Source organism: Lepidothrix coronata, unplaced genomic scaffold, assembly GCF_001604755.1.
Source record: "Lepidothrix coronata isolate B3197 unplaced genomic scaffold, Lepidothrix_coronata-1.0 Scaffold149, whole genome shotgun sequence".
Taxonomy (NCBI): domain Eukaryota; kingdom Metazoa; phylum Chordata; class Aves; order Passeriformes; family Pipridae; genus Lepidothrix; species Lepidothrix coronata.
Genome location: NW_016690329.1, coordinates 1,841,737 through 1,857,165, shown reverse-complemented (window position 1 = coordinate 1,857,165; position 15,429 = coordinate 1,841,737). Strand labels below are relative to the sequence as shown.

Here is a 15,429-nt window from a genome sequence, read left to right as displayed (position 1 = left end):
CAGATACACCAAGATTTGTGGCAGATACACTGTCACAACTCAGTGCATAAAAGTTACAATAAATTAAGGCTGACAGCTGTTGTAGAGTCTTGATTCACACCGATTTTAATGGGTCTTATGTTAAAAAGCTCCTTTTTAAATGCTACATTCACAGCGATATATCAAAGCACTGTAGGCAGAAGAATCTGTAGGAACCAGGTAGTGAATGATGCAGCTCATAACAGGCTGTCCTCATGAGAGAGGGCTGGATTTTGCAGAAGGCATTTTTCACTTACTGTTCTTGGGTTGCGGATGAATATCTTTGATCTACCAAATGAAAATTCCTCTTCAGGGATTCCCAATTCATCAAACAGCACCTCTACTCCAGCCCTAAGAAGGAGTAAATGAGCTTAACAAACATGACCCCCAGCGCTGAAACTTCTTAGTTTACATATTCACAGCTTAATTCATGGAAAGTAGAGGAAAGCATATTTTAAACCCTTAAAGAAGGGTTGACATAAGAAGATTGAAAACTTAACTCATTTACTCACTGGTTATTTAGCTAAAGGCAAGAATAATCACTGCAAAGATTCGGAAAAATGTGATGAAATAAGAGTAATTTTTATTTTACAGCATCAGCAATGGCCTATTTTTTTCCTCTTACATCTATAATTATTTTATTTAAAAGGAAAAGAAAAGAAAAAGGAAGGGCTCTCACACTTATGTCAAAATCTGGAACACAGGCTGACAAGTTTGACAGATGCTAGTGTTCCACTCTTACCAAATATATTTTATGAACATTAACAGAAAAGAGGAGAGAGGAATTTTGCAGATCTTTGCAATGATTATTACAATGCTATTGTTATCACTGCTGCACTTCCACCATTATCTTGATAACCTAAAGATTTAAAAAACCTAAAGATTTAAATTGCAGCTAAAGATGTTAATCTATTATGAAAGAAATTTAACTCATGCTATTGGTGGTCACATGCAAAAAGAATTATTAGAAGCTTATTTGCCTACCCCGGACATTATTTGCAAAAATACACGTGAATACTATGCAATTTAAAAGTATATATTTAAAACAATTGATTTGCAAGAGGTATTATCTCCTAAGTGTTCCCCAATCACTATGTAAAATCATTCTTGAAAGGACAGAGGAAGACTGTACGGCTGTCTCCAAGGAAATGAGTGCTCCTACACTTTGAAAGTTGGTTATTAAAGGTAGAGCGCCCTCCTGATCATTCCAGACTCCTAGTAATTTTGATTCCACTCCAGTATCTTTTTCTCTCTCTCTCACCTTTTCTTTCAGACCCAAATCAGTAAAGGCGGCAATATATTCATTTTGCAATGTATGCAAAACTTTTTAAAAAAATCAGAACACGTGGAAGACAGCAATTTCACTCAGGACATGTAAGAGTACCGCTGTTTACCTACCTGGCTGGCCCTCTCCAGTGGGGCCATGTCTGCTTACAGAGCATTTTGTACCTTTCCAGGCAAGGCTCGTACGCCTGCCTGAACGCGTAACCCGCCCTTCTGACCCGGACGTTCTCCAGGAGACCGAGGTAGCGGATCTGGTGACACACCAGGGCATCATTGAAAATGTGTGCAGCCTTTTTGTCATTAGGCTTAATGCACCTGGAAAAGGAAAACGAAAAGGGACACTCCTTTGCAGCACTGTACACGTCAACAACTGTTCTTGTACTCATAGATTTCAATAGTTTATCCATTTATCCTTGGATATCAAGACTTTTTTTTTAAGTTCACCAAAAAAATTCACCAAAGCTTTGCCATAGGGTAATTTACCTGATATAGTTTGGATTTTTTGTCTGGAGATTTTTCATCAGGGTAGCAACTGAAGCCTTGAACTGTGAACCCGCTGTTGGTGGTCTCTTTAGGTTGATCTTAGCAGGGTTACCTTCTGGGAACAATGCTTTGATGAGAGAGTGGTTGGCTTTCCACATGGCCTGGGAGAGGTCACGGTACAGAAGATCATTATTTTTATCAACAAATCCTTCCACCTGGTACATAACCTGAAAAATAGAGAAGAGTCTCATCAGAGCAGGTTTTGAACTATAACATAGGCCAGTTAAAAACTGACCCAAGAAATTAATTTCTCCCTCTTTCTCACTATCCAAAACCAAAAGACATTTCAGCTCTCTTTTTAAATCTGACATTTGGAAGACTTTTTGTTGGATAAAATTTCTGTGAACATGCTACCTGAGAAAGATGAATTTTCTCATACTGCTAACAGTTCCCTGGGCTGATCAATTCCAGTTTCTGAAAGGGGACAAACCCTTCTTACATGGTAACTGATATACCACCACCTGCCATACTCCAAACCAATCTCTTTTTTATGGCTGACAAAAGGTTTTCTCCCTCTCTTTCGACTCACAACAGCAAAAATACCTTTTCCTTTCAAATTACTAATGCTTACATTATTTGCCTAACTGAACCACAATATGAAATATCACCTCTTGCTATTGCAGCAGCAAGCAGCTCACTGTGCAGTCCTCAGGGGACTGTTATATTAAAGGACTTCTACCAGGAAAGCAGTCCAACAACAACAAGCACGAATACAAAGGTCTGACCTGCAGCTGGAGACCCAGGAGGCATCCAGGGGAACTTCACGCAGATCTCAGATCGCTACTGGCTTTTTTAATTTTTGAGGGTAGGAAACTTATTTGATTAATTGTGACAAGTCATCTGGCTGGTAATACAGATTCTTCAGCTTCGTGATTTCTCAGTTCTGCATAGATATGTACTATGTACACAGAATACCGAACAAAACTAGCACTGACATAGCCATATTTTACACAACAGCAAGTCAGTGGGAACTCAGGCAGCATTTTACTTCGGAGAACATGTTTCTGGTTCCAACACGTGTAGTAAATGCCACTGCTGAAAAAAACCTGTTCTTATGAACTTACTTATATTTCATAAAAGGAGGGTCAAACTTTTGTTGTCCAGTGACTAGATCAAAATGTTCTCAGATGAGGATGGAAAAACAACATTCCTCCCAAAATAGGAGGAATTCACTGGCTGCTCTGCTGAGTAAGAGAATGCCCATAACAATCAAGGATCCTCAGTGTCTGCTAAGGCACAGTTTGTGTGCAGTCCTTCCCAAAGTACTGGGGGGTATTTTCAATTCAGTTTGAATCTTGACAACCAAAGAAATACCTATGTTCTAATCCCTGTGAGATTATATGCAATTACAAAATCTTCCTGGTAAATACATAATGTTAAGTTAATGAATGGTTGCCTCAAATACTGAAAGTCTGATATTTCCAGAACTATTTTGACTGAGCAAATTGTTGAGCTATTCAAAATTGTAAGATTGAAAAAATATTAAAAAGTATTAAGCAGTCCAAGGGAAATGAAAAACCTTCCAAATAGTCTCTGCTCTGTGAAATTATCACTTCAGCAGATTCAGACAAGAGGTATAGTTGTAACCCTACATTTACTTTTGAATTTTTTTTTTAAAAATTGTCTTCACTCTACCAATTAAATTATTTTGATTTTCATTAATAAAAAGTCATAATGAACTACACATTGAAAGCTGTCAGACTCATATTTATTCATATTGCTTATTTTGTAAAAAGCAAATACTTTTGCAAGCCCTCTGTAGAGTTTTCTCTTCCATCTGCTTAAACACACAGAGTATCAAACTCAGTTCCTTCAAACGTACAAAACTCCACTTTCTCAACAACATGACTAAGGACTGCAGCTACTTCAGTGACAAAGAACATGTCCTCCAAAATATGTTGCCTTCAAATTTGCACAAATTTTTCTCATTGTAAACAATGTTTTCTTCCCAGAGAGAAGCAGCAGCACTAAAGCACATGATGAAAATAGAGAACTGGTCCTGATTTTCAGCTAGAGCAGCAGGACTTTGTACAAGGGCATGTAGTGACAGGACAAAGGGTAATGGCTTTACACTGACAGAAGGCTGGTTTAGATCAGATATCAGGAGGAAATTCTTTAGTGTGAGGGTGGTGACACACTGGAGAGAGCTGCCCAGAGAAGCTGTGGATGCCCCAACCCCGGAATTGTTAAAGGCCAGGTCGGATGGAGCTTTGAGCAACCTGGTCTAGTGGAAGGTGTCCCTGCCCATGGCAGGGGGGTTGGAACTGGATAATCTTTAAGATCACTTCCAGCCCCAACCATTGTATGACTTCTGAAAACCTTCCAGCCCAAATCCCAAACCTTAGGCTTAAGACAGAAACGATTAAGACAGGTCTGGATTTTTTAATCAGCCACAGCAGCCCCCACACAGCACGTACTCCCTGCTTCACCAGGTACCTTGCCAGCGTAATGCTGAATCCTGAAGCAGCTGTGGGGCAAGGAGGTGTCATTGAGGAACCGGGAGCACTTGCTCATCCTGCTCTCAAAATGCTGGTGAGTGGCACAGACTTGGTTCAGTTTTTCTAAAAAGGTGTCATCAGTAACAGTTCCTGGTCTCAGGCATTCTTCATCCAGCATGGCCAGGATTCCAGTTTGGTTCTGAAGTTTCAAGACAAGAGCTTTAGTACTTATTTCCATCACATTCCATCAAGGCATAAAAAGGAGACCGTTCTCCTGTTTGATCTCTGCTACCCATAAAAACATTCTTCAAGCACCTCAAAGCTTGGCTCTCTTCCTAATGACCATTTCCAACAGATTTTTAGCACCTGCATTTTTGAAAGACTGCTAATGAATCTTGAAATTCACATTGATGTTTTGTGTCATTTACTCAGACTGTAGAAACTCCAATTTAACTGAAAGTAGCTGGTTTATGTGTAAAACCATCATATATTTCATGTTAATGGTTAAAAACTGTTCTTTTCTTGCTACACTAAGTCCACAGGAAGTCCTCCTATTAGTTACAAGTACTTTCTGTACCTCAAGCAATCAGTAACATGTCATTGAGTTTCTAGTTTCCATACAAAAAGAAATGTTATTTACAATGTAGCATGTGATATCTGCTGTTGTAAACAGCAGTAAATGCAAACATTTAAGAGTTGTTTAGTTTTGGTATTTTTTTCCATAGGTGATGCTGAATATTTCTAAAAAAGTAACTGTAGCTTTATAGAACACCTTTTTAGTAAAATAAACTTTTACTGTACAAAATAAGATGAATAATACAACAAATGTCTTGTTTCATAAAATTATAGTGTGTGAGGATGCATGCAGACTTAACAGATAAATCAAATCCATGCACTGATATTCAGAGATATTCTTGAATACAACTTACATTTTCTATTAGGTCACAAATTATAGCATTGTTGAAATATTCAATATTAGTCCATTCAATCCCCTATTAAAAAAAAAAAAATCAATGTATGAATAGAAAAACAATCAAGGGAGTTCTTCCTCTAGGCAATTAAAATTATATTCCAGCTAACAAGGTTACTACTTTCAAACTTAATTCTATGTGCTTACCAACAATTTTATGTTTTAAGAAATGTAATCATCTACTACTAACATTATCTGTGCAAAATGACTGTCCTTGAGTGGCTGCCAAACTTGTTCTCCATTCCTTTCCCCCACCCGTGTCAGCTTCCCATGCACTCCCCTGGCTCCAGGCCAGGCTCCTCCCACCCAGCACCACGCTGCCCACGCTCCCACTGCTTAGAAGGAAATCATCCAGTTTCACTGCGAGCATCTGAGACCAAAATTTCAAAGTTCTTAGTTGTTGGGTTTTTTGTTTGTTGGTTTTTTTTAAATAGGAGGAAGAAAGAGGGCTAAATTTAGATGAGACCATTTGAAAAATCCAGAGTCTGGCTGTTGTTCAGATATTTTTAATATCCTTTTTTCAAATATCAGCAATAAAATTTCCAGGATGAGATGCCAATGCATCATGAGGTAACACTCATAGGCCAAAGGACTGAAAGAAGGAAAATACTAATTTCATTCTCAATTTGCGCTCTGTGGTACTTCTTACAGTTTAGTTTTTTTTCAGAGCATTTGAAATATCATTCAAGAACCAAATTGCAGTAATGATGGTTCACCACCGAATGCAAAAAGAAAAAAGACATGCTGAAATTTCACGTTATCCTCAGGATTATAAGGCAGGAACTTTATGTAATTTTTAAGCATGTTTATACAGCAAAATGGTATCCATCCAGTTTGAGTACAGGCAGCGTATGCCAGTTTTTACAGCTGCAAGTTGGTATGTTGTCTAAGCTCTGTGTATCACGTGGAATACTGCTAAAACCTATTAAAACTTCAGCTTGATGTTCACTCAAAGAATAACATCAAACACGGAGTTCGGACCCCAAAGGACATCTTAAATGTACCCACAAAGCTCACACGGCTCCCTTCAACACTTAACTGAAAGAAAACCAGAACCAGAACTCTATTTGTAGTTTCTTTCATGTTGCATGCAATTGTTTTAGCCAGCCAATTCCCTCTGAAAAAGGACTGGCTGTGGCTGCTGTTGAGGTGCATCCCAGAAGTGTCTGGGTAATCCAAAACATAGACTGTAGGGTAATGGCACTAATACCAGAAAGTGATATTAGTCTTCTAATAAATTAATTAGTTCTTGCTCAGAACTGCCAGTCATTGCTGCGCCAATGCACGAATAAGAATTGGGTCTGGTTTTTACCTGGAGAACTCATAATGTGCAACAAAGCCCAAACCAGCATTTTTTGCTTAATGGAACTAACCACATAGCCCTACACAAACATGCTCCATGCCAGTCCTTTGGTCAAAAAGTGACTCTGCTCCCTGAAAGGTGGTTCCAGCCTGCATGCCTGTTTGTCTTTACAGGGACAACAGAAAGAGGAGAGGATAAGGAAAGATCCATTCAAGTATTACCTCTCGGATGTACTCCTCCTGCTCTTCTTTGAGGGTAAGTTCAATGAAGATCTGTTGCAACTTCTCATTACAGTAGTTGATAATGAATTGCTCAAAGCTGTTGTCCTGTCAGATAAAACATGTTTGTGTTTGCTGTTTTGTAAACACCCTGGAACTCAGCTGGAGTAAGTTACCGCAGCAGCTGCAAGCCAACAAGCTGCTGCATTAACTACTCCTTCCAGTTTTGTGATGTGATGGTTGGAGTAATATTTGATTGAGATCATGATTAGTTTGGAAATTCTAGACCAAATCCTTCCCTGAAGCTCCCTCCATTGGGAGGGACAAAATCCTCTGTAGGTTTTATTCGTGATGTCTGCACATCGATTCCTTGGAATAAATCATAAGGGCACCTGTGGTGTCAGGGGATAAACAACAGAAGTTTTGCCTGCACTGATCTGTCCCCACATGTAAAATGTAGTCCCCAGAGGGTCTGATAAATAAAATCATAATGATAGCATTAGCTCTTTTCCACTCAGTAGCCAATAGAGTATCCTATTTCACTACAGACTGAGGCTCAAACTGCTATTCCAGTTGCAGCTGAGCCTGGGTTAAGAGATTATTGGCTCTAAAGGTCAACCCACCTCCTCCCTGCCAACAAACCGCTCATGTAATTGCCCCTTGAAATGATGGGAAACAAATGAACTTCATCAACCAAAAATCCTCTAAAAGGCTAATGCATATAAAACTGGGTTAGGGAGCAAGCAGATGTGTGACCCTTTGCAGAAGGGACCAGGGACTGGAGCAGACCCCAGGAGAAAGGGTGGGCAGCGGGAACGCTGCTCAGTGACTGCTGCCCCAGCAGCCTACCCCATATCCCAGGGCAGGGCTGCTGCAGGAGCAGGGCTGTGACACGACAGCAGCATGCTTCCACAGGGACACACGTCAGCAACAGAGACCATGGCCACACCAAGCCCTTCAATACCACAGGGAAAGCTCTTGCACGCTCAAGGCAGCTCAAGTTTTACTGCTATGTTCACCAGGGCCAGGACTGCAACATAAAAGCTGTGGTTCACCACTTTATTGCCATTATCTTAAATGAGTGCAGTTTGGAGGCCAGGTGCTCGTTCTGAGGACAAGGTCAAAATGCCTGTTTCAAAGAAAAAAGGAATCAGCACCTTCACTAGTTTTTTGAAAGAGTAATCAATATTGTAATAATTCCATATATATATATCTGCAGAAATAACTACACTCAAGAGTACTTTTGGATATCTGGTGCTGCTCTTCTCGACTTTGGGGTTTTGGGGTCACCTCCCTCCTGCCCTATATTTATTTTCTTTTCTAATAACTAGTCGTCAAGAACACCCGTTATTTAGGAAGACTGAAAATTTGCAGAATAAAACACTATGCCTTTTTACACTACCAAATAATCTGTTGTACAATACCTGTGAAGCTCAACTTATGCTGGTAGAATTTTTATGACTGAAGGCAACTGCAATCATTTAAATGTTTAAATTATGGATCTGGTTGCTAAATGAGATTAAGAACACACAAGCAGATTAGAAAATATTGAGGTAGCACAGATTACTTTTGTCATTTTAGTTTTAGATGAAGCAAAATCATAGCTGATCACCAAACTTTTGCAGCCACATCAAACTGCCCCTCTCACCAACTGCAATTATCACTCAGATTGCAAAACTTGCATAGCTCTAGATGAGAGTTAAAATTTGGCATGCAGCAAAATCAGCACTGCAAACAAGTCATACTTACTGCATTCTGTTGAAAAAGAAATTAAATAAACTGCAGTCAGTATTTATACTATTTCCATGACAATAGTACATCTATTACCATTTATTTAGTGCATCAAGTAGATCAATCTTTTTATCACTGAAAATGCAAAATACTACATAAATGTTATGTATTACTCCTTCATAGATAAGTATATCTTTAGGTACTGTTCAAATATTATCAAATAAACCACGAGATTGAGACACATCAGAGTGTAACACAGAACAACATCCTTGCATTGTCCTGTCACTAAACCACCATGTACCTTTGGTCTCTTAAAGCCATATATATAACCTTGGGTATGCAGATCTCAGCAACAGGAGAGGAGAATGGGGAAGGGAAGAGAGAACAGTGGAGGAAGAATGAGTATAAGTTTATTTGACACGTTCAGATAAGGCCATCACTTCAGATATATTGAGTTTGAAGTAAAAGGACCCCAGCTGTCACATCACCTAGACAAAGAAAAAGGGTAAAATACACTCTGCGTCCTCCTGCCAGGAACGTGCCACTCAATGCAGAGACTGTTTCTCCACAGGACTATGTTATTCTGATTACAAGGGCTGCAGGACTTTTCACTCGTAAATTATACGGGCTTGGTCATCAACAGAGGATGGAAACTGAACAGCAAATCCAGCTAAACCATCTAACTAAAAGGTCATTAACAATACATTAAAGTAATTGCTAGATGTTTTCCTGATTTGTTGTGTATCTGTGATATTTATGGTTTGCCAAAAAAAGGCAAACCAAAATCCACAGAGTTCTTCACAAATTGCTTACTTTGAGCTATGAAATTCTATTTGACATTGCCAAGCCACTGAAAATTGCTGTTCCAGGAAAAAAGTTATTGAAGAGCACCAGCAATATTATTCTTTATGAATGATACAGAGTAAAAGGCTAACAGTTAATTACAGCAAAGAAAATGAGGGAAAAATGTTTGGAATTACTGAAATTCTCAAAACACTTAACTCTGAACTGACCAGAAGACATTTGGCAAATTAAATACACTCCAGAAAGAGACGTTTCCTTTTACAGGTTTTAAGAAACCCTGTATGAGACACCAATCAGAGCGTTTATCTCTAGACAAATCTGAGTACAGCAACAGAGATTGTGCATTTAGAGAATCACAGAATATGCTGAGTTGGAAGGGACCCATAAGGATCATCGAGTGCAACCCTTAGCCCTGCACAGGACCATCCCCAAGGGTCACACCATGTGCACTAATGGGTATCTACAATTTTTAATTACGCAAGGGCTTCACAAAGCATATATGAATGCTCGCAAATGAGTTGTCCCCCAATATTTTAATGAAGGCTTCTAGAAATTAATACAATAGAACCAGAAGGGAGCTAAAGGACTTCTGACATTGTTTTTCAGAAGGCAGTAGAGAATAACCAATATCAGCAACAGCACATCACTAAATCCGTTCAGGAGACACAGGTTGGAGGTACCATACAGGTACTCCTCCATACAGGTGCTCGAAAGTCTATGGAAAATATTCTTTGTTCCTTAATATTTTACCTAACTTCTTCTTTGAAACATTCCACTCGTGTATCATAAAATCATCTGAAAAAACATATATGAATGTTCCTGGCTTTATACATTTTTATACCAGCAAAATACCAGAGACTGTACCTGTTCCTTACGCTGACCACTCACATTAAGCAACAGAAAGCGTTTTGACCAACACAGAAGCAACACAGTTAGACCCAAAATTTGGGCAGAGTTAGCGAATTCAAATACTAGGAGATGTTGGGGAAAAAAAATAAGAGTATATCTTCTCAAACTATCAGCCTCTCTTCCAGGCTGTAATTCTGCTACTTTAACATTGAAGGCATCACTTCTATCCCTGCATTTTTGTGGCAGCCTTTCCAAGTACGCCTTTGAAATCACCATGGAATACCTTTGGGGAAGATAAAACTACTCTCTCAAATTAAATTGAAGGTGCTGGGAAACAGAATGTCACCTGAGACATGCTTAAAGTCATGTCAAACTGATAGATACAGTTCAACCAACCACCCTTAGCTTATCCTCTCAATCTTTTTATCAGATTCAACAATAAATTTAGACAAGTAGAAAAATTCACTGACAAAAATCAAAACCTACTTCACCATGTTTCTCACTTCACAAATAATGGTGTCTTGTTCATACAGCTTTATTCCTTTCTAACCTTCGAACTACTGGGCATCAGGGTGGGATATCATGAATAACAAGTTTTGAACTCTAAAAAAAAATTCTTTTCCATGCAAAAATACAGTGATTATATATACAAGTAGATAACGACGTTCTACTCATTCAGGTTATTAGAGTCAATCATGAAAAGCTATAAAGCAGTGAACCACTGCTATTCCATGAATTACATACAGGTGCTTGAAAGTCTATGGAAAATATTCTTTGTTCCTTAATATTTTACCTAACTTCTTCTTTGAAACATTCCACTCATGTATCATAAAATCATCTGAAAAAACACATATGAATGTTCCTGGCTTTATACATTTTTATACCAGCAAAATACTAATGGGAAACAGGCAAAATAAAAATATTGTTGTCAAAAAAAAAAAAAAAAAAGGTCTCTTACTGGTCTCGAGTAGAAAGGTCTCCATTAGATTTATGAAAAGAAAATATTTAAAACAGGGCATTTTACTATCCAATGCTAGATACCTTCTAAACTTCTCTCCCCATACAGAATTCAAATTCACTTTTGAGTACCCATTTCCCAGGGATTTCCAAAGACAACAAAGCAACTACAATACCTGCTTAAAATTGAAACTCAGATACTTTTCCATACTAGTAGGCAGGAATAAATTCCTACCTTGCACCTACCTAATAAAGTCCTAGATTAAGTGTTCCATTTTCTTGTGTCCTCTCCACTGTTTTCCCGAAATCAAGCAGATGTTGTTGATCTGAATCTGCAGACTCGGCTATGCCATCACTATTACACCTTACAGGTGTTTCTCAATAGCTCCTCTTCCTTCTTAATCTTTCATCACACCAGTTTTTGTTGAGGGCCAATTCAAAAATCTACATATTGCTCAGCCTACAACCACACTGACAAAAAGGTGTCCGGCAACACTTTTTCAAATACATTATATGAACATACATATTATGTATACATATTATACATAATGTATACATATGTATATGTTGTATGTATACATATGTATACATACATATGTATACATATTATACATACAACTAAAAAAATACATGAAAGCTATTTAAAGGAAAAGCATCGTGTGAAAGAAAAATTAGTTGAAATCAACAGGACTAATGCCATTAAAATGAACTTTACATCAATATGAGGAGGGAAAAAGACATACAGAGATACTTTTGCTCTATCACATATAGCCCCACAGAGTAATTTTTGCAGCTCCAGGCAACAGAAGTCTCTGACCTCCTCCTAATACAGGCAGGTGACCCCAAGTAGCTCCATCAGGCCCCTAGAGAAAAAGCCAGATGGCAAAAGTAATGATGATAAAAGACCAACATACTCGCTTCACTGAGATGAATAGTGGAATGAAGGATGAAACCAACCAACAAATTCAATTTATATGCTACTGTGTTGTCTGGGGATAGGGATTTTTATGTATGACCACAGAAGCATATGAGTTTATGAGATGAAACTACAAAAGTGAAAATCAGCAAAATGGGAAAGTTGCATGTAAAGAAAGTGAAAAAAGATAATATTATCATCTCAGAAAGCAGCGGCCCAGTTATAACGTGATTCAGTTATAACAATTTTTCAAATTTTTTTCAATGTTAGTGAAGGTATGTTATCAATATTTATCCTTTTTTTCTCTTTACATATACCAACATCTGAGTAATCAAACTTATCTCTGTAAATTAGGGTGCTCTGTGCTTTTATGTCAATATCTCTACAGGCAAAGAACCAGAGAAGCATATCATTTAACTATATATATTCCACATATATATATATATAACTATATATATTCCACATATTTGTAATCAAACCATATTTCAGTGTATCTAATGGAAGCAAGAAAGATATATGCCAAAGCTTCAGGGATTATCCATTTTCCACATTTGTGTAGCTCAACCAACTTCAGTCCTTACTGATGCTACTGTCACTGGTAGAGAACCTGGCACTCTGAAATCCATCTTGCTCTCAGCTGTGGTGTCCAGGCACATAGGTCTAAACCAAATTTGGACTTAAAAGGGCAAGAAACTACTGCGACTCCAGTGCACACAATGCACATGTGATTCACGGGAACACCCAGGTACAATCACTTCAACAAACTCAACCTGATAAATTACAGTCCTGGGACAACAGGAATTACAAATAAGCAAGAAGCTACCATATAATCAGAGCCATTCCTCTACTAAGACAGAAATAGCTGCTGTAGGGCAAAACATTATTCTCACAACCTGAAGCAGAGCATTTGTGTATATTTGCTCCAGCATTTCAAGTATTTCCTCTGTAAACAGCCAGCCAATGGGATTTACTTCATAAACATGCCTTTTGCAAAATAAGCCTCTCTAAATACTTACATTATAATGTGATTAATTAAATGGTGATTAACTTCCTGGGATGTACCTCTGCTTCTGGGCATCCTAGTGCTTAAGGACATTATTGCTTTAACTGTATTTTTAAATCTCCATGGCACCTAGGAGTCCAAACCAAGGGTCCCTCTCTGTAAAGCTCCTCTCTTCCATAACACTTGCCAGCAGATATAATTGATCAATTACAGATTAAAAATTCAGTTATCCTCTTTCATACTAGACTGGCTTTGCCCTGGACGATCAGATTGAATAGAGGGACAGGTACACACATTTTGGCACTGCCACTTGCCAGTTTATGATACGCTGATGGGCATCAGCAAAGGGTTGAACAATTTCAAAAAGGAAATCTGTTGCAAGGTAGACAGGCTAGAAAAAAGCAGCTGGAAATTATTGCCTGGAGGATAAAGGCAACTAACAAAACAACAGATATCGATGGCTGAGTTAGAGCCAAATTCAAGACATGAAGAAAGAGTTCCCAGAGTCTAAAGATAATTAAAAAAAAAAAAGGAAAGGAAAACAAATTAAGATAAAGAAAAATCCTCATGAGTCAATTTCCTTCTGTAGGACTTTTTTTTCTCTAATATGTCATCTTTCTAGCAAATAACTAGCCCCTTCTCCTGTACAATAATCCTTCGGGGTGTTGGGGGAAGCCCCTGGGCCAGTGGCAATCTCTCAGAGCTCAGCATGCTCTGCAACTGTAATTTCCTTCATGTAATCAACAGGACAGAAAAAGACAAAGCAACCAGTCAGCAACCAGACCAAGCTGTTATATAGGCTTATGGAAAAGGGGGAAGTAACTCTCCAATTTTTTCATACCTTAAATATCTCAGAAAGGTATTCTTAATGATTACCCCTCTTTATTTAGTTACCTCCCACTACAAACAGATAACTAGCACAACCATGAACTTATTAATATAATGAAACTTCATTCTTCATATTTCTAACAGATTCCTTCAGTAAGGCTATTGGCTTTTTATCACTGTCCAAATGACACCTTGCACAGTACACGCAACATGACCAAGCTTCTTTCTGTCACTACAAGGGACTTCTACACACAAGAACCAAACTAATCACCATGAATAAAAAGAAGTGCTATCAAAATGCTTGTTTGGCTCTTTTTCTGGTGATATTTTTATTTACTGCTGGGGTTTACGCAGAGTGTGATGAATACTGCCGTGTCTTTGCATGTTCTTCTGTACCCGGAGCAAAAGCAATTGGTCAGATACTGTCACCAAAGACAAGGCATTCACATCACCTCAGGTCAACCCTCAGCAGACATCTGAGGGCCAAATGGAAACAGTCCCTCTCTTTCTGCAGCTCTGTCGCCAGCACATCCCAGTTTCTTGTCAGGCTAAAATATGTAGAAGTAACTGCTCTGCCAAGGGACTGAGCAGAAAGCATTCACACTCTCAAACTGTCTTCTTGGGGGCTGGCAAATTTCAACAATAAGCCTCGTTTGGCAGCCTTAACTTCCATAAAACTGCACTCCAAATCATTAACTCCGTCATATGGACCAGCTACATAGTGGCATCTGAATATTCAGAAAAAAGCCTTTAAGCCAACTAGCACAGATAGACATTTTTATCTATGAAGGCTAGGCAGGATGAAATATTGACAATTGCTCCATGACATTCATTTTTACATCCCCTAGCTCTTGCCTACACAGGAAATGTACACAACAGAAAACTAATGCCCAAACCAAACAGAGAGAGCCTTCTGCTCATCTCTGCTGAAACCTGCCAGGCCCTCAGTCACCTGCCTCCTACAGCCTTCACTTCTTTCTCATAAACCTCACCCTAACTCTACCCTGACATTTTGCAGAGATATGGAAACGGCTTCTGCCCAAAAATACATAATCAAACGTGGACCAGCCTCAAACCTACCCCGGGAAGTCTGGAATTGAGCTGGCTCTAAAATTCCTAGTGCCACCAGCCATCATCCCTACCCTATCTCAAATCACAGTCTAGACTGCAGACTGACAACACATGCAGCCTCCCAAAAATACGGATAAACATACTTGGAGCAATTAGTGTCAGGCTTCAATCCATTGCTCAAGCTCCAGCAGCGTTTCACAACCAACCTGGTCCTGCAGCCTACGTTTGCACACTAATCCTAGTCCCTAAATCCTTGCCCATAGACAATTCACACAGAGCCACCCAAAATTTCAGTGTTTCGCTTTCCAAACGTTGTCCCAGCATACAATTTACCACAAAGGGCACAGCAGGATTCAAAAATAAACACAGGTTTACAGTACCTATTCTGTGGATTGTTTAGCCAAGTTTGCTGATGACATCAGCCAAACCCACAGAGGCTGAGGATTATTGATAGGTTTAAGTTCCCTAATCTGAATTTTTGGACAGCCAAGTCCTT

The 15,429-nt window shown here is 38.8% G+C and overlaps 1 protein-coding gene across 6 annotated transcripts in view; it reads right to left on the bottom strand.

Annotated features, from left to right (window-relative positions):
* Positions 1–15,429, bottom strand: part of MYO1B (myosin IB) — a 97,518-nt gene that overhangs the window by 23,488 nt on the left and 58,601 nt on the right. For 3 of the 6 annotated variants that reach the window (XM_017828524.1, XM_017828526.1, XM_017828529.1), the window contains exons 13-19: positions 8,524–8,529; positions 6,778–6,882; positions 5,213–5,275; positions 4,282–4,482; positions 1,786–2,012; positions 1,417–1,617; positions 276–369 (exon numbers count right to left, since the gene is read on the bottom strand). In XM_017828524.1, the coding sequence (XP_017684013.1) occupies positions 276–369; positions 1,417–1,617; positions 1,786–2,012; positions 4,282–4,482; positions 5,213–5,275; positions 6,778–6,882; positions 8,524–8,529 (897 nt within the window). The remainder of the gene's footprint in view (positions 1–275; positions 370–1,416; positions 1,618–1,785; positions 2,013–4,281; positions 4,483–5,212; positions 5,276–6,777; positions 6,883–8,523; positions 8,530–15,429) is intronic. The other 3 variants (XM_017828525.1, XM_017828528.1, XM_017828530.1) reach the window with 1 other exon arrangement.